Below are 20,086 nucleotides of genomic sequence, written 5' to 3'. Positions count from 1 at the left end.
AGGTTTGTTGATTTTGACAAGAATAATTACAATATTGGGGAGGCTCAGAACCACTGGGTCCCTGAGATAGAGGTAGCAGTGAGTGCAAAGCCTGTCTGAGCCAGGCTTGGACTGCTCCTGTGGCCTCTCCGCCCCGGCAGAAAGGCTTGCAGGTGTCCGCGGATTCCCGCACCCTCATCCCTTGCCTTTGGCCGTGGCCCCACCTCCCTCCTGCCGTCTGCCCTGCGTCCTCCTCTAACCTCGGGGCTGGACCAGAGAGCCGAGGGGCTGGGAAAGTTTGAGTCACGCCGCGGGGAGCGGGGGAGGGGTACGGGAGGCGGGGTGGGCGTTAGGGACCGCCTCGGGCTCTCACCAGGGGAATCCCGCCGCGCCCCTGTCCGGTGAACCCGCTAGAGTGAGACTGCACTGCCATCTCTCACTGCGACCTGCGGGTCCCATCAGGGCTGCAGCCTCTGGCTCACCATGACGCCTGGGGCGCAGCTCCTGCCGCTGCTCTTGGCGATCTCTACAGTAGTGGCGGCGGTGGTCACGTCTGACGCGCCCACGAAGACGCTGTCCCCCGCCACAGGAGATGCCACCCTGGCCTTCGTCTTCGATGTCACCGGCTCCATGTGGGATGACCTGATGCAGGTGATCGATGGCGCCTCGCGCATTCTGGAGCGCAGCCTGAGCAGCCGCAGCCGGGTCATCGCCAACTATGCGCTGGTGCCTTTCCACGACCCAGGTAGCGCCCCTCGCCGGCAGTCCTCAAGGTCTCCCCACCGCGCGGCTCTCGAGGTTCCCTCCTTCCCCCCAAGTCCTCGAGGTGTCATGCTTTGGTGTCCTGTCCTCTCCACCCCTCACCCCCGCCGCTCGTCCAGCCTTGCCTGGCGCAAAGCGATAAGCAGAACCTTAGCATCTTCTGGCACATTTCCCTTGCCTGGCCACGCCCTCTCCTGCATCCTCAGGTTGGCACTGAGGTTAGCAGGCGACCAAAAGCTTCTGAGTCTCACCCTCTCCATTTGTGAAGTGGGAACATGTGTGGGGATGTTGGCAGCAGGCGCCAGGAACCTGTGAGGATTTTGGTTCTCGATTTTATTTTGCCTGCCGCCTGCCTGCCTGCCTGCCCTTTCTTCCTCCTTTCCTCCCTCTCTCTCTCCTTTCTCCTCCTCCTTTCCTTCCCCTTTTTGAGGCAGATCTCCTGTAGCCCAGGCTGGTCTCCCAGTGTGCTATGTAGTGGAGAATGACTCTGAACTTCTGATCCTCCGGCCTCAGCTTCTAGAGCGCTGGGATCGCAGACCTGCACTAACATAGCCCCTTTATCTGGTGCTGGGGATTGAATCTGGGGCCCATGCACACTAGGCAAGCTCTGTGCCGACTGTCCGTAAGATTTTAGGTGTTGTTTGTTTGTTTTAGAGTCCTCTCCCAGCTTGAGTGTGAGAAGCCAGGACATGGCTTTCAGGGGGAACTGCAGCCCTTTGTGGAACCCCTGGCTGATAGTAACAGCCTGTTGCCAGTTCCCCTTTGCCTGCCTACTTCATCAGAGTGAAATTTCCCAGCAAAGCATGGCTCCCTGACACCTGCTGATCCCCCCCCCCCCCCCCCCCGCCCCGCAGTCACCCTGTTAGCTCAGGGTTGAATATGCTCCCCAGAAGCCTCACCACCAAAAGTCCCCTGCACCCCGGGGAGAGATGTCCCCCACAGCCTCAACCCTAACTACTTTTCTCAACATTTTTTTTTTAATGAAAACATTTCTGCATTACACTGAAGTAGGAGAGAAGCAAGGATCTGAGCTCCTCTTTATGCCTGCCTTACTCCTGAGAGCTACAGTTTGCTGTTTGCTTCCATCTGTCCACATGTCTATCCAGGCTAGCTGTAAAGTCCCCCACTGCAAAGGCAGATTCCACACAGCACTGACAGTTTGAGGAGACACACTGAGCCGATGGTAGGCTGTCAAGCCTCTCAGGGGTGTGCACATTTGTCAATCACAGAATCTTCCAGGGTCTTCACTCCCCATCCTCCAGTCTTCCCTCCATGCTGCCTGAGGCTTTGTTCCTCTCCTCTACGGGGCTCCTCAGGACCAGGCCTCTAGGAAAATACTCCTGGGAGACCCAAAAAGATAATCAGATTGGATGTGTGAGGAGGTGGGGTTTTGCTGGGATGTAGGTCAGCCTCTGTCTCCCCAACTCTCTCTCCCTGACGTTTTGGTTTGGTCTTGGGGTTGCAAAGGTATTATCATATTGTGGGACCCTGTTGGTGCCCTGGGTCTCTGTCTGAGACCCAGGGCACCAACAGGGTTTCCTGAAGCCACCTGCCAGGCGATGCCGTTACTATTTGACTCTAGAACACTTGGCTCCTATTGCAGGATGGGATAGCAGCCTTTTGAGACTGATAGTGTCTTGAGCCCAAAATGGGCTTCTGACGGCAGTGTCTGCTGCCCCTTCCTGCCCACTAACTTGAGATGCCCTCTGGGCTCTGCATGGGTGCGTGGCTCAGCCCTTCATGCCAACCTTCAGCCTTCAATCCATTCTCTCTTTCCTCTATCTCTCTAACTTCTTCCTTTTCAAGTTTTTCTCGGTGCTCCCTTTTATCCCTCCTTTTAAATATTTATTTGTGGGTGTGCACATATGCATGCCACAGCAGGTCTGTGGAGGTCAGAGGACAACTTGCAGGAGTTGGTTCTCTTCTTCCACCCTGTGGGTTCCAGAGCTGGGGCTTAGGTCAATTAGCTTGTCAGCAAGCAACTCCACCCTCCGAGCCATCTCACCACACCTGTGTTCTTTATTTTAAGTCCATTAAAATTTAAATGATGCTCATCTTCTTTAAAAATTGGTAGTAATGAGGCTAGTGAGATGGCTCAGTAGGTAAGAGCACCCGACTGCTCTTCTGAAGGTCCGAAGTTCAAATCCCAGCAACCACATGGTGGCTCACAACCATCCGTAATGAGATCTGACTCCCTCTTCTGGAGTGTCTGAAGACAGCTACAGTGTACTTACATATAATAAAAATAAATAAATCTTAAAAAAACAAAACAAAAAAAAGATAAAAAATTGGTAGTAAAATACAAGTCCAACTTTTCATCAGAATGAAGGTTACCACAGATGTAGAGGAATTTTTCCAAATGAAAATGACCCTCCAACTGCCAGAAATGAAAACCTGCAATCCAGCTGATAGGAAAGAGTTGAATAGTCATCATTTAAAGCGAACATACAGATGAAGCTCCATGGCCCCCTCTCCTTGCTCCTATAGCACCACAGCTTTGAAGGGACCAAGGGTGCTCTAGAGAGGACCAGGGATGCTCTGGAGAGGACCAGGGATGCTCTGGAGAGGACCAGGGATGCTCTAGGACCAGGGGTGCTCTGGAGAGGACCAGGGATGCTCTGGAGAGGACCAGGGATGCTCTGGAGAGGACCAGGGATGCTCTGGAGAGGACCAGGGATGCTCTGGAGAGGACCAGGGATGCTCTGGAGAGGACCAGGGATGCTCTGGAGAGGACCAGGGATGCTCTAGGACCAGGGATGCTCTGGAGAGGATTGGGGGTGCTTTAGAGTTGACTGAAGATGCTCTAGAGTCATATAGCTGACTTTGAAAGTACACATGAACTTTTTGATTGACACATGAAAGTCCTAGCAGCTTTGCCATCACCACCACTTTTCTGGTGCAGAGGGAGCATCTGTAAACGCCAGGTAGACAGGAGTTGAAAGGAAAGCCAGACCCTAACTCTGGATCCATTTTTCTTCATGCAACCTTGCATTTCTCTGGAGTTCGGGTTTCTACTGTGCATTATACTGCATGGACATTCATTCTAACAACCTTATGTTCAATTTTCCAATATGGAAAGAATTTTTGAGACAGACTTGACCTCAGGAGGTGAACAAGGAGGGTCCCCTCTGCTTAGGTGTGGTGAGCATGTCCCTTCTCTGGGCACCCTGGTAGCTATCTCACTTTTTTTTTTTTTTTTTGGAGAGGACCAGGGATGCTCTGGAGAAAAACTAAATTACATGATGTCCCACAGCAAACATGGGGGGCGGGGGCAGAAATCAAAGGACAACTGAGTGAGTCAACGTTCTCTCTCACCACAGGCTCAGTAGGGCTGGTGCAAGTGCCCTTACCTGCTGAGCCACCTCACTGGACCCTCAACCCTTTTTCTTTTTTAACAAAGCAAGCAAACAAACTAGCAAACAAACCAACCCTTCCCCCAGGCTATCTAAACCATCCTCCCTAAAGCTACCCCCAGATTCCAGTCTGGGGGGCAGAACATGATGCATGCAGCTGACATGGTACCTCACACCTGCAGTCTCAGCCTCGGGGGTGGGGGTGGGAGCTGAGGCAGGAGGATTGGAAAGCTCAGGATCAAGATACTGTCTCCAAATGAGGGGGTAGGAGTCACTTAGGTATAGCGCCTGGCCATCACTCAGTCTCAGGGAGAGGACGTTGGGGGGGGGCACTGAAACACTGTGAGGAAGCAGGATTATAGGAGGGAGCATTGGATGTTCCTGCCAGGGACACGCTTGGAATAAAGGATTTCCTGGGGCGAGTGGCTGGCTGGGTAAGGGCTAGAGGACAGTGTGACATGTGGGGACAGGTGTGTGTGCATGTGTGTGTGTGTGTGTGTGAGAGAGAGAGAGAGAGAGAGAGAGAGAGAGAGAGAGAGAGAGAGACAGAGACAGAGAGAGAGAGAGAGAGAGAGAGAGAGAGAGAGAGTCTCCTGGAGGAAGTGGGGCAGAGCAGGGCTGGTTGTAGCCAATCCTGCTGCCTGCTGCCTATAGCTGCCAAGGACTGGGAGGCCTTGAATTTCCTTGTATGGGCTTGTAGCGCTGCACCCTGAGCAGGCATCGCAGCTGGGCTCTGGCTGTGTCTGCTGAATCTGCAAATGGTGTGCCCTTCAGTAGAAGATGAACTGGAGACACAGGGGTTTCTGACCTGCCCCTCAGCTCTGTGTTCTGGGAGTGTTTTCTTAAGGGAAGTCACTAGGTGTTTTGCGGGGTCTTGGTAATGCTCCTAGGATGCACAGCCTTGGAAACAAAGAACAACTTTAAGCTTTGGAAATAGTTTCCGTATGTTTTTCATTGCAAAAAGCAGGGCCAGCAAGACGGCTCTGTGGGTGCTTGCTGCCAAGCTTGGTGATCTAAGTTTTATCCCTGGAACTCACAGGGTGGAAGGAGAGAACTGCTTCTAGAAAGTTGTCCTCTGATGTCCATGCCTGTGCTACCCAATCAAGGAATGAATAAGGAACCGGAGAGATGGTTCAGAGCCCTGGCTGCTCTTCCAGAGGACCTGGGTTCTGTTCTCAGGACTCACCTGGGGGATGGGGGGTCAGGTCTGGAGTCTGTAACTCTAGTTTCAGAGGATCTGACATTCTCTTCTGGCCTCCTGGAGTGTCAGGCACACATGAGGGGGACACAGACATGCATGTAGTCAAAACACCCATACACAGAGACTAAAATAACTAAAAAATCCACAAAGGTAAGCAAGAAGTTTTAAGAAATCATAACTGGGTGTGGTTTCAAATGCCTGTAGTCCCTAGGACCCAGGAGGCAGAGGCAGAGGCAGAGGCAGGAGGATTGCGTTAGAGAGCAGCCAAGCTACATAGAGAGCAAACAAACTGATGAGACAGACTGGGCAATTTCCAGAGGGGAATAGAGTCAGATTTTCTGTCCCTCTGGACTGGAGTGTCGATAGCTTTGCACTTCCCGCCAGCCAGCAACTGCTACAAAAGCCCCCATTCCTGGCTGCACTGTAGTGGAATGTACTTTTTACATTGCGGGTAGGTGGTGACACTTCAAGTCTGTGGAATGTTCTGGGCATTTGAGGGGCCACAACCCAGCTGCCCCAACCCTGGGAGTCAGGGAAGAGGCCAGCTCCTTGGCTGTATAGCTTGTGAGGCTCAGTACAGTCTAAAGTGTTCTTAGAGTGTCCTCTCTCTCTCCTTCCTTCCCTCTCTCTCTCTGATTTAATCCTAGGCATTGTCAGTTTTACTGTTGGGTTTTTTTGGGGGTGGGCATGCCAATGGCTTTCTTCCTAATTCTCTTGTTAATTCATATTATGTTGGTGGCACCCACCGTTTGCCATTGTTTAGTGCCCACCCCCTGAGAGGAGATGGATGGGACCCATGCCAGGCAAGTGCCTGGCTACTGATCTGTGTCCCCTGCCCAGTGGTTAGTATTTTTTCCTGGTCAGTTACCTTTCCATATTGTTCGTGGTTCCTGGGGTTTGAAGGTCTTCAATATTCACACAGAGAAGCTATTGACTTTTGTCTTTTCTGCATTTCTTCCCACATGCGTACTTGGAATGGTGTGTTTTGCTTTATCATCATAAAATTAGTTAGATGTAAATGTATTTGCTTTGCTTTTAGTTTCTTGGCATTAAATTCTTTTACCTGAAATTAAAAATAAATTGGCCTACAGAGTAAAAAAAAAAATCTAATATATAGCTGGGGGTTGTTGTTATTGGTGGTGGTTGAGGTAGGTGGTCTCTGTGGGTTCAAAGCTAGCCTTGTGTGCAGAGTAAGATCATGGACAGTCAGGGCCACACAGAAAAACCCTGTCTTGAAAAAAAAAAAAGAGGGGGCTGGCAAGATGGCTCAGCAGGTAGGAGCACTGACTGCTCCACCAAAGGACCTGAGTTCAAACAAATCCCAGCAACCACATGATGGCTCACAACCATCTGTAATGAGATCTGATGCCCTCTTCTGGTGCGTCTGAAGTCAGCTACAGTGTACTTATGTATAATAATAAATAAATCTTTAAAAAAAACAGAAAAAAGAAAAAAGAGAAAACTAAAATTTTATACTATAATTACAAATACTTATTAATAATTACTTATTTAGGTTCATCTTATAAAATTATCCTTGCTGTGTGCATATGTGTATATGAGCACATGTGTGTGCATGTGTGCTTGTGTGCCTGTGTTGTGTTATACATGTGTACATGTTCGTGTATGCATGTACATCATGTACATAAGAGGACAGAGGTCAATGTCACCTTATTTTTTGGACAGGGTCTCTCACTGATCCTAGAGACCATCAAATCTGCTTGCCTGCCTGGCTGCCTGGCTGCCTGGCTGGCGTCAGGCTCCTAGGATCTGTCTATCTCTGCGACACCCAGTGCTGGGATTATAGCTGTTTGCCACTGCATCCAGGTTTTACACGGGTGCTGGAGCTCTGCCCACAGGCCCTCATGCTTGGGGGACAGGCACTTTGTTGACTGAGCTATATCCCTGAGTCCCTATCCATTCTTCTTCATCACTTGGCTCTTTCTCTGATCCCAAATTACCTAACAGGGTGGACTATATCTGGGTTTTCCATTCTTTCTGCCGAATAATGATTCTTGGGCCAGGAACACACGTTTTAAATTATCAGTCTTAGTAACAAATGTTAAGAGAAGGACTCCTGTTTTCTGTTATTATTATGACTACTTCGTTCATTTGTTTTCTGAGACAGGCTAGCCATGTAGCCCTGGCTAGCCTTGAAACTCATAGAGACTGACTGGCCTCTGCCACCAGAGTGCTGGAATTAAAGGCATGCCCATTATGCCTAGCTTGTTTGTTTGTTTGTTTGTTTTGTTATTTGATTGTTTTTGGCTTTTTGAGATTGGTTTTACGTAGCCCAGGCTGGCCTAGAACTTGGCCTTCAACTGCTGCCTGCCCTGCCTCACCTCCCAAGTGCTAAAGATATACATTTGCCACTGCCCAGCCATGTTTTCCTGCTTTGTTTTTAGAAATAGTTTTGCTAATGTGGCCCAGGCTGACCTTGAACTCACAATCCTTCTGCTTCAGTTTCCCAATCGTGCTCTCAAATCTGCTTTTATGTTTTCTTATAAAACTTTTAGTCGAGTTTTTATGGCATAAGGTTTTAGATTTGGGAATTAATGTGAGAATAGAGTAGAAATGTCCTGTATATATTTTATGTGCATGTGGTGTGTGTGTGTGCTCACATGTGGTATGCATGCATGTACATGTATGATGTATGCATGTGGTATACATGCATGTGTACTTTGACATGTGTGGTTACATGTATGTAATATGTGTGGTACATGCATGTGCATTTATGGTATATATGTGTGGTATATGTGCATGTGCAGTGTGGTGTACATGTGTGGTATATGTGCCTGTGTAGTGTGCAGTGTGGTATATATGCACATTGATGTGTGACATACCTGTGTGGTATATATGCATGTGCATGTGTGGTATACACACATGGTCATATGTATGTAAGGTGTGCATGAACATGTGTGATATGCGTGTATATGCAGTGTCGTGTACATGTGTGGTATACATGCAGAGGCTCTTCCGTTGCCCCTGTACCTTACCTTTTGAGTAAGTACTTCTTACTTCTCCCTGACCTCGGGCATAATTGTTTTAGCCAGACTGGCTGGCCAGTGAGACCTCAGCCTCCACCCGTCTCCATTGTTTGCCCCAGGACTCCTGCAACAGGTGCACACTGCCATGCACACACTGGGTTTTGATATGGGTACCAGAGATACGAACTCATGTCCTTACACCATGCAGCAGCCGCTTCACCTGCTGAGCCATCTCTCCATTTGTATCACCACACTTTGCTAGTAAGGTGGTTTGGGGGTGGAGAAGGACAAAGAGATCCAATGCCAGGGTGACAGTATCTAGGAGGGATGTGCACATACAACAGGGTGGCCTGCAAGCCCTCCCTGTGTTGACCAGGGTCCTCCAGGGTGAAGAAGGGGGTCCTTGCTCTATTCCTCTGTCTCTTTGGAAGGTGCAGTCCATCCTTGCACAGAGAGCTGTCATGCTGCCTTCCCTGGAACAGCGTCAGAAGTGACAGAATTTTCCTGAGTAGGGGAGTGGCCTTGTCTTTTTCATTTGTTACTTATTTATCATGTAGTCATGTATCTTGTTTGGCATGGAAGCTCATCTATTTTTTTTTTCTTGTGTCTAATCCAAGACTACTTTGTTTATTTCCTGGCTCAGACTCTTCAGGCTTTGGTCCTTGGAAACTAATTTGTTTGGCTTCTGTGTTCCTATGCAAATTCCCAGTGCAGCACAGGGAAGGTTTTTAAAAACACTGTTTTTATTTACTGATACATTTAGAACTTCTATACAAAGTTTCACGTAGTCCAGGCTGGCTTTGAACTTGCTGTGTAGCTGAGAGTGACTTCGAACATAGAACATCGACTTCTGATCCTCCTGCCTTTCTCCCTGATTGCTGGGATCACAGGTGTGCACCACATCCCCTTATGCCACTCTAGGATGGAACCCTGGGGCCCAGTGCATGCTGGGAAGGTGCTCTGCTAACACAGCAGCAGCCCCCAGGCTCGACAAGCCCCATGCATGCCTCAGCACTTAGAGATGCTGCTGGCACACATTGTGTACAACTAGCTGTTTTCCCAGGGAGTCCTGGTTGTTGGGTCCTGGAGAATGGCATCAGCAGCCAGGCTCTGGTGCTAAATGCGCTCTGGTTGCTTAAGGGTCTCTGCTGACCCCTTTCATGACAGAGCAGGGAGACCTGAGTATAAATAGAACTTGCATGTGCTTCTATCAGCATTTCTGGGTTTAAAAGCCATTTTTATAAATTAAAAAAATTTGGGGGGAGAGGCTGTGAGCAGACATGTGTCATGTCATGCACAAGAAGGTCAGAGGACAATTTGTAGAAGTCAGTTCTCTCCTACCACGTGGGTCCTATCCGTCCAACTTAGGTTCTAAGGCTTGACCTCTACCCGATGAGCCATCCTGCTGGCCACAGTGTTTCTAGATATAACCACCTTGTGACAGGTAATTTAAATTGTCAGCTTGCCTGACTCAAGGAACCCCTCAGGTGTTAATGTGGCACACTCTTGGTTATACTTGTGAGGGGGGTTCTAGAGAGGATAGACTGAGGTGGGAAGGCCCACCCCAAATGCAGGCAGCAGACCCTTTCAGATGAGGTAGGAGTAGGAAGCTGGTGAAAGTTGGTGGAACACAGGTATTCCCCTGCCTGCTACACCCTGACCTGTAGACACACTAGGTGTCCTGGTACATGGTCCCCTCACCATGAACTTCATTGTTCCTTCTGGTGTGATAGACCATACTCTACACCCTCCTTCCCCTTTTGACATAGTTTCTCTGTGTAGTCCTGGCTGTCCTGGAAATCGGAGCAGGCTGGCCTCAAACTCAGAGATCCACCTACCTCTGTCTCCCCAGTGCTGGAATCAAAGGTGTGCACCACCACCACCCAGTGGACCATAACCTTGGGTCTAAACACATCCTTCTCCCCCCCCCCGCCCCCTTGATTCTGCTGTATTTCTTATGGAAGCAGCAGGAAGGATGCCTAACACACAGCCCTGTCCCTCCAAGGAGGACATGCCTTCGTACTGATGTCTCCAGCACTAAATCACTACCACATGCACTGCTCTAACCTCTGTCCACGTAGAGCCGAACACATGTGGCTTATCTCTAGCCTCCCGTTCCAACGCTGACAAACCTGGCTTCCCGCATCTGTCCGCCAACCATTTATTTCACTGTTCCCTTCCAGCGTGGACAGGCATGGGTTCAGATTCGCTAACTCCTAACCTCGTGGGAAACAGCCTTGTTAACTCAGGTCCAGCTTCTTCTTTGTCCTCTAGACTCCATCTCTACAGCCACTCACAGTTTCTTCTTCTATTTATAAACCTCATTTCAGCTCTGTGTTTTTATGCTGCTGGAGACAGAAGCCAGACCCTGGTTCATGCTTCTTATTGTTTTGAGACAGTGTCATGTAGCCCGGCGGCCTGTGTACCCAAGGATGAACTTGAACTCCTGACTCCCCTGCCTCTACCTTCCAAGTGCTTTCTAAGCACAAACTCTGTTGCTTAGCAGCATCCCCATCCCCGAGTATTCTTCATTTAAAAACTATTCTGAAGTATTTATTCTTTCAGATGAAATATTAGGTAACAGAAAACCTCTGTTAACTTCGCTTTAAAAATCAGCTGTGGTTGGAGGGATGGCTCAGCAGCTAAGCACTCTGGCTGCTCTTACAGAGAACCCAAATTTGGTTTCCAGCATCTACTGTGGGTAACAGGCAACTGTAAATCCAGCCGTAGAGGACCTGACCCTTTTCTGGACTCAGGGACACCTACACTCACATGCACACAGTCATATATGCACACACACACACACACACACACACACACACACACACACACACACACACACAGAGAGAGAAAAATAAAAGTCAGGTGATCCATACTAGTGCTTAGGAGGTGGAGGCAAGTAGATTTCTGTGAGTTCGAGGCCCACCTGGTCTACGTAACAAATTCCAGGGCAACCATTTCTACATAGAAAGATTCTGCCACAAAAATTAATTAATTAAAATAATAATAAAGACTTGAATAACATAATAAAAATTAAAATCTTCTCAAAATTGACTGTGATTTTGCTCAGAATTTTGTTTTCTTTCCAGTTCAGTTGTAATTGTCATTTGAAGGAATCTGCTGCTCCCTGAGACCCACTTCTGCTTCTCCTGACACGCTGCCATCAGCAGGCTCTAGATTTCCCTACAAGTTCCTCCAGTTCTTTTAAGACCGGTTCTAACTGCGTTCACTCTCACGTGTTATCATTTTGATCAGGATATTTTTATCCGTCACATTTCATTTTGAAAATATGTATTTCTGTAATGTTGGGCAACAATTTGTTTTTATACATTTATTACCTTCCGGACTTCTTTTTTTTTTACTGAGGACGTGTGTGTGTGTGTGTGTGTGTGTGTGTGCATGCACAGGTGCTCATGTGTTTGCAGGTGTGTGTACATGTGTGTGTGTGCGTGTGTGTGTGTGTGTGTGTAGGTGTGTGTACAGGTGTGTGTGTATGTGTGTGTGTACGTGTGTGTACATGCACAGGTACTCATGTGTTTGCAAGTGTGTGTGCATGTGTGTGTGTGCATGTGTGTGTGTAGGTGTGTGTGCAGGTGTGTCTCTGTGTGTGTGTGTGTGTGTATGGGTATGTCTGTGTGTGTAGGCCAGAGGCTGATGCTGGATATCTTCCTTGGTCTCCATCTACCTTATTTTTAGGGACAAAATACCTCCTTGAACCTGGAGCTGCTGATTGGGCTAGACTGACTGGCCAGATAGCCCCAGCAATCCTCCTGTCTCCACCTCTCCCGTGCTGGAGTTCTGAGACACATGTTTACTGGGCGTCTGAACTCAGATCCTCTCTGTGCAGCCAGCACGTTGCTACTGAGCCTGCTCCCTAGGCCTTTGCATTTTCTCTTTAAATGCAGCTTTGATGGCATCTCCCAGGGTAACGCCCAGTATGCACAGGCTCTGGCCTTTGTCCCCTCCAGGTCACTCCTCTGCCGGGTGTGCAGAATCATGAAAGGTGATGGCCACAGCATCCAGTCTCGTTTCTAGTTCTGTGTCATTTACAGTTTGGTTCTTTTGGTGGCTACTGGTAGTCTCTTGGTCAATTGTTTTTTTCAGTTGTTATTTGATCCTAGGGAATCAAACCCAGGGCTTTGCATGCAGCAAACACACATTCAAGCATGGAGCGTTAGCCTGAGCCTGGCTCTTGACTTGAAGTATGTTTGGGGGTTTCTTTTTTTCTTTTCTTTTTTTTTTTAATGGCTTTTTCGAGACAGGGTTTCTCTGTGTATCCCTGGCTGTCCTGGAACTCACTCTGTAGACCAGGCTGACCTTGAACTCAGAAATCTGCCTGCCTCTGCCTCTCAAGTGCTGGGACTAAAGGCGTGTGCCACCACTGCCCAGCTGTTTGGGGATGGGTTTCTTTTGTTTTGGATGGAAATCATTATGCAAAGGATTTTTTTTCTAACACCTCAAACCAAAAGGCACAACAAACTGAACCAGAAGAAAAACTCAAATGAGAAGCAAAACAAAAAACAAACAAACCGGAAAAAAACCCCCCAAAACCAAACCCAAAAAACCTTCCCATGATAGGGCTGAGGGTGTCACCCAGCAGCTAGAGCCCTGGCCTAACCTTCACAAAGCCTTAGAGTTCGGTTCTCAGAACCATGTAAAACTGGAGTGGTGACCTGGCTCTGTATTCCCAGCACTTGGGAGCTGGAGGAGGCAGGGGTCCGAGATTCCAGATCATTCTCCACTACAGGGGGAGTACACACACACACACACACACACACACACACACACACACACACACACACACGGGGTTTGGAATGGATATTGATTTCCGCAGGTAAATGTCTAGCTTTTGTTGTGACGTTGCTAGGCTCTGTTTCCTGTTGACCTACATATGCAATCCCTCCGTTGTGACTGGTTCCCACATTCCTTGCTTTAGTCCCATGGTCACGGTGGCTTTTCTCTTTAATACTAAGCTGGCTTCTGGCTCAAGTACACGTGCAGGAGGTTTGCATCTGGGTAAGTCTGTTCAAGCCGTCTAGGAAGCTCTTCCTTTCTGCTCTTCGTCAGGCTTTGGCTCAGGGTTCAAGTCTTCCAGTTAATAATCTGTTCCCTTCAAACCTTGCCAGATGGGGGCTGCGGTGGAGCACAGTGGTGGAGCACTGGCTTCGCTTGTGCAAGGCCCTGGCTTCCATCAAGAGACCAAACCCCAAACCCAAAGAAGCAAAATGACTATGCATTTATAAGACAGTGTTCAAGAAACACACACATTCCTTAATATTCTTATGTCCTTCCAGGTCATGCATGTGTGTGTGGGGGGTGTGCATGTGTGTAACAATATATAGCCAGCTTATCTGACTTACGTACATATATTCCTCTTTGTAAAAGAAACATTTATTTGTGTGTGTGATTGCATGAATGTGGAGGTCGGAGGAAAACTTTTGGGAGTTTATTTCTCCTTTCACCATGTGGATTTGGGGAATTAACTCAGGCCATCAGGCTTGGTGGCAAGCCCATTTATCCACTGAACCCTCTCAGCTGCTTTCACATACATATACAATCCTAATGTTTTCAAAGTGCTCACTTTATAAAGTAGATATATTCATCTTTATTTTATGTGTGTATTCCTGGAAATGAAACTACTCCATGGAAGTGGGCCCCACCTTTTGCATTTTGATCAGTACGGAAAAGCTCCCTGTATTTACCCTGTATTTACTGTGTCTATCACATCCTGGCCTGTGTCTCTGTCTGTATAGTGTGCTATAAGAACGTTAGGCTGAATTGATAGAGGACAGATGATGCCCTGTTTAAATTTGCACACGTCTGACTCTTGGCCAATTTAGAACCTTCCAGAGTTCCCCCTGCCTTTGGGTCTCCAGGCATACTGCCCTCCTGGCTGGGGGGCCGGGGGGGGGGAGTTTGGGCTGGCTGGGCTGGACTCATGGTACAGCCCTTAGAGTTGCTCGTGGCCAGGGCAGCTTTTTCATTGTCTTCTCCACCCTGATTTTGCGACTATGCCCAAGCCTAAGGACCATCGCTCCCTCAGCCTGACAGCACTCTCTCCTTTAACCTAAAGACTTTTACACCCTTGACCCAGAACTTCTCCCTCCCTCAGCCTTGGGGTTTCCTTCCCTTGGACTGGAGTTCTTCACCCACTTAACTTGGTGTTCTCCCTGATTATCAATAGGCCCTTGTTCCTTTAGCTTCGGGTTCCCATCCCTATGTTAGAAGGCCCTTTAGCCGAGGGTTTCCCCCTTAGCCAGAGGGTCCTTTGGTCTAGCTCTAGGCACCTCTCCCAGGAGACTGGAGATCCGAGCACCTGTAAGGTGTCAGCTACATCCAGCTAGTTGTCATCATCCTGAGGCAGAGTCATCCACCGAGGAAGTGAAACCCGACTGTATCCTGAGGACCAGCCTGGCTCATGTCATGGCCTGACTGGGCCAGACACTTCCTTGTCAAGGGTTCTCCAGGCCTGAGTCTTTGCAGGGGAGGGATGTTAGGAGGGGATGGAGAAGGAAAGGTGGGTACTAGGTACTGGGTGCTGGGGAGGTGTTTGCTGAGGTGATGGATCTGAAAGTGGAGACCCTCAGAGGGCTGGGGTGTGGGATTAGGGCCAGCCTCTTAGTGTCAACTTTACTCAATAGGTAAGGCTGGGAGGATTTCCTTAGGCCAGGCAGGTGCCAGCTTGCCATGGTGCCTCAGTGCAGCCAGTAAGACTCAGAGTACCACACACCTAGGTGTCTGGTCATGACGTCTGTCATTCTCACAATGAGTTGAGGTACTAGTTGGGTGGAGAAGGATCAAATAGGGCTGGGAACAGCATCCTGGGTACAGGAAATGGCAGAAACAGAAGCTCTGAAGCCAGCAGGACTGTGGCCCAGTACACCCTGAGGAGCAGCAACAGACTGAGCCTAGATCCTCTGGGCATTCTGCCTGGCAGAGGCTTCCAGGGGCTTCCGGACTCCTGGAGGGGACAGAAGAGGCTCTGGGACCGTTTTTTGTTCTTTGGATAGAGCCACCAGCCTAGTGTTTCTTGTCTCATTAAGTCTGTCATCACACCTGTCATTTGGGGATACCTTTAAAGGTGACACTTTGGCTCAGGCTCAGTAACTGTCAGAATCCCAGCAGTCTGCATGCTACTTCTTCTGCCTCTGCCTCCTAGAGATGGGACAGCCGAGTCCTGGAGAAGGAGGGCAAGGTGGTGGCATGGTAGGGAACTCTGCTGAGGTTACTTTGGGGGGCAGGGAGTGTGTGTGTGTGTGTGTGTGTGTGTGTGTGTGTGTGTGTGTGTGTGTGAAGGAAAGATCTGGGAAGAGTTCTTACCCAGAGGATGAGAGATTGTTACAGATGAAGTCTGAGGCCCAGCTCCAGGCCTGACTATTCCCACTGGGACCAACAGGGCCAGACAAGGGGCCAGCGAAGCACCTGGACTGTTCAACACTGCATGCCCTACACATACCCCAGAGACTTCACTTCCATGCAGAGAAGATGCTCCCCCTGTAGAGGGGTGAGCCTGGGCCAGGCTTCTGGGACTCACACGCAGGAGGGTGGCTGAGGGGAGTCAAGGTCACAGGCTTAATCGTTCCCATGGCCAGCATGCCCAGCTTTTAGGGGCTGCACGCTACATCTGCCCAGCTGTTTGGCAAATGTCCTTCTTCAGTCACGAACCTCCCTCCCCTCCAGGAGCAATGAGGCCCAGGGAATGAGCACAGAGCATCTGCAGCCTCCAGCCTGGTTCACAGCTTGGAGCTGGGGTCAGAATGACCCAGATTCCAGCTCCATCTCTACTGATCCCTGCTCGTAATTCCTTGGTCAGGTCGCTTTGTCTCCCTGGACTCCATAATAGACTTTATTGTGCTAGGGGTGTGACTCGGTGGCTTTCCCAGCATGCACAAAGGTTCCACCCAGCACTGCAAAGACTGAGTGAGATGGTGCTCACCTGTATCCCAGCAACTCAGGAGGTGGAAACTGCAAGTTCAAGAGTTCAAGGTCATCCTTAGCCATATAAAGAGTTCTAGGGTGGCCTGGGCTACATGAGACTTTGTCTAAAAAAAAAAATCTCACCTCTGACAACAATAGACCTATGCCTGTCAACACCATTGCTGTGGCCTGTATCCCGCCCCAAAGCTAAGTTATGGAAACTTTAGATCTCCCATGTGGTAATTTGGAGCCCAGGGAAGGGGTTTAGGTCATGAGACGGCACCCTCAGGAACCAGTTGATGGTGTTCATTTGTCATCCCCCTTACCTCTGACTGAGTTAGTTCTCCTGAGATGCCCCCCCAAACCCCTTGCTCATCTCTCCAGAGTGCTCGATTCCCTTCTGCCCTATGATGTTCCTAGAGTCCCCAGTAGATGCTGCAGTACAGTCTTGGACCCATTAGCCTCCAGGACTGTGGGCAGAAATAAACCTTTCTTCTTGATAAATTAGCTAGTGTCGAGTGTTCTATGACAGCAGCAGAAAAAAAGCAAACTAACACAAACCAGCACTCGCGGCCACAGCTGGAGACAGACACACTGTGTCAGGAAGGGCTCGCACAGTCACACAAGCAGAGCCACTGGGATTTTTCTTGTTTAGAGCCAGCTCTTCCAGACAAGAGAAACTAAGGAGAAGAAGGGAGCCAGTAATCTCTCCTACAGGTAAACTCCCACAGAGACAAGCCTGCTGTCCCGCTCTGCTGGGAGCTGGGTGTGAGAGGGGCTAGCCTACCAGTGAGGGCATGGGCAGTCATCACTGAAGACAACAAGCATCTCTGAGTCCTCAAACAGTTGGTGGGTGATCCCTGAGCACTCAGACACTTCCTAGTGTCGTAGGAGCTGATCTTGCTCTGGGATTGAGGACTGGGAAAGACAGTGTCCTGTCTACCAAGATGTATGCGTATGTATGGGACCAGAGGAGGTCAGACAAGAAGGTAGCTGCTTTGGGGTGACGTGGTCTCCCAGAGGCACCTCCCTCTCACAGGATGGACTTTCCCAGGATCTGGGTGGTGAGAGGCTGAGCCTTAGACATTGGGTTCAGGGAGCTTACTCTCCAATCCAGGACTGCCAAGATTATCCTAACCATGTGCGAATAAACCATATGGGGGCTCATAACTGTAATTCCAGTTTTAGGGGATCTGATGTCCTGTTAGGCTTCTGCAGGCACTTAAACAGGTGGCAAACATACGTGTACACACACACACACACACACACAGAGGCATACATACACATATATAAAAATAAGTCTTTACGTGAACTGAGGCGAGGAGATGACTCAGTAGGTAGAAGTGCTTGTTCTGTAAGTGTGAGTGCTGGAGTCCAGATCCGAAGCAGCCAGGTAAATGTCAGGGGAGAGCATGGTGGTCCACCTGCAGTCCCAGTGCACAGGAGACAGAGATGGGATCCCCAAGCTAGCTGACTGGATTGGCTGAGTAAGAGAGCTCTGAGTCAACAGGGAAATTCTATCTCCATGTATACAGAGCGATTGAGGAAGCCACCTGATGTCAACTTCTGGCCTAGATACGTACATACATGTGAACACACACACACACACACAGACACACAGACACACACATAGACACACAGACACACAGACACACAGACACACAGACACACACGAACATGCTCATACATGCACGCACATCATACACACAAATATGCGTAGGCCAAAGGAGAATACAGTTTTTAAAAGCCAATGATCTAAAACATCCAAAGAGAAAGGAAGACAAGAGAGGAAGGCTGAGCAGTGACTAATCTTTGTTCTGCCATGCAGAACAATGGAAAAGACAAACCCGAGACAGAGCAGTCACTCATCACCTATTCACCCAACCACCACCATCTCTCCATTCATCCATGCATGCATGCATGCATCCATTCATCCATTCATATCTTCTGTCTGTCTGTCTGTCTGTCTGTCTGTCTGTCTGTCTATCATCTATCTATCTTCTATCTACCTATCATCTGTCTAGTCTACCTCTCTTTTTATTTGCTTATCAATCTATTTCCTATCTGTCTGTCTGTCTGTCTGTCTATCATCTATCTATCTTCTATCTACTTATCATCTGTCTATCTATCATCTATCTAGTCTACTCTCTTTTTATTTGCTTATCAATCTATTTCCTATCTGTCTGTCTGTCTGTCTATCATCTATCTTCTATCTACCTATCATCTGTCTATCTATCATCTATCTAGTCTACCTCTCTTTTTATTTGCTTATCAATTTATTTTCTATCTATCTATCTATCTATCTATCTATCTATCTATCTATCATCTTCCATATGTCTGTCTGTCTGTCTGTCTATCTATCTATCTGTATTTTAGATAGCCTGAGCTATTATTGGCACAGAAACGACCAGGGGCTTGACAATGGCTTAGGGGACAAAATGTCACCTTCCAAGTGTGAGCACTGAGGCTGTTAAATCAAATCATCAGATGCCAGAAGCATGAGTCTTAGCTGTGCGCTTTCGGCAGATGGCACGTTATGAAGGCCACACTCCTTTTGGGGTTTAGAGCACTGCTATACCCTCAGCTGATCCCTCCACCTTTTCAAGCTCCAGTGCAGGGAAGTCCTGTATTGGCTTCTCACCAAGGGAGGCGAGCACGCAGGCGTGCGCACTCCCAAGTCTGGCTTCTTTCTCATGGTTTCCTTCATGAGAGAGCCATGCGCACTCCTGCCTGGTGGGGTCATCTGTTTTATTGCTCAGTTTGGGAACTGATCACAGTCGTCCCCCATTATCTACAGCTTCACGTTTCATACTCCAGTTTCCGACAATCCACCAATAGCCAAGATCCCTAAATAGAAAATTCTAGACATCATGCCATCCTGAGCAGAAGACTGGAGCCTCACACTGCCCTACTGTGTCCTTCCCAGGAAGCTAATCATCTTTTTGCATACTATCCACATGGTATTCGCTGACCATCCATAAGCCGCTTTTTAGCTGTTTGACTCCATAATCACCCAAGATGGAGTCTGTCTGGCAGTTACTAGGGTTCAAGAACTTTGACACGATTGTTATGAACACCTGAGAGAAAGCTCTGTGGGCACCAGGTTTTTTTTTTTTTTTAACTTCATTTACTTAAATAGCTCTGAGCAGAGTGGCCAGGTCAGACTGTTAGCTCTCGATCTTTCAGAAACGTGTGTTCTCTTCTGAGGCAGTGGAGTGACTTGGAATTCCACCTGCCTCACATCCCCCTCCACATCCAGTGTGGGACTCTCAGCTTTTCCTTCCTGTCCCTTTGATGTGTAGATGGACTTTCTGGGACACTGCATGCTTACTGCTTGGCTTGCTCTTGGCTGCTTGCTGCTGTTCCAGAATGGAGCAACCCTTTCCTGTTCCATCTATTTTCCCAGCAGCCCTTTCCCTTGAAGAGTAGGAATGGGTGGTGTGGCAGAAGGGAGGTTTCTTAGAGAGGGCGTGAGACCACTGTTGGAATGGCAGATGGATTTGCCATTGGCCTTCTTGCTCAGGGAAACCCACCTGCATCTCTCTCTTCCCACAGATATTGGCCCGGTGACCCTCACGGCGGACCCAGTGGTATTTCAGAGAGAGCTGAGAGAACTCTATGTTCAGGTGGGCCACCCACCATCTTTATTGTTCTTCCTCTTCCATGACAGAGACAAAGGTCTTGCCAAGATGGTACCCTCCTTCCTCCCAGCCCTGCCTCTCCTGGTTCCTTTCCCCAGTTCATGAAACAAATAAATCACAGAGCCCTAGTGCATTCTGGGTGCTATTTTAATAAATGGGTGAGGGGAGATGCTGTTCCATTAAAGGTATTTGTGGGGGCTTAGTTCTGACTCCTAAGCCAGATCTGAGCCTGGGTCACATGTCCTTGAC

General features: G+C 48.8%; 1 protein-coding gene across 1 annotated transcript in view; it reads left to right on the top strand.

Annotated features, from left to right (window-relative positions):
• The first annotated feature begins 384 nt into the window (after positions 1 to 384).
• Positions 385 to 20,086, top strand: part of Hmcn2 (hemicentin 2) — a 146,942-nt gene continuing 127,240 nt past the window's right edge. Inside the window, exons 1-2 of the mRNA XM_021181028.2 lie at positions 385 to 724; positions 19,752 to 19,822. Coding sequence (XP_021036687.1) covers positions 463 to 724; positions 19,752 to 19,822 — 333 coding nt within the window. The 5' untranslated portion in view covers positions 385 to 462. The remainder of the gene's footprint in view (positions 725 to 19,751; positions 19,823 to 20,086) is intronic.

This window comes from Mus caroli, unplaced genomic scaffold (assembly GCF_978045245.1).
Source record: "Mus caroli unplaced genomic scaffold, Mus_caroli_1 scaffold_2, whole genome shotgun sequence".
Lineage (NCBI taxonomy): Eukaryota > Metazoa > Chordata > Mammalia > Rodentia > Muridae > Mus > Mus caroli.
The sequence above is the reverse complement of the archived record's forward strand: the minus strand, read 5'-3'. Positions and strand labels throughout refer to the sequence as shown.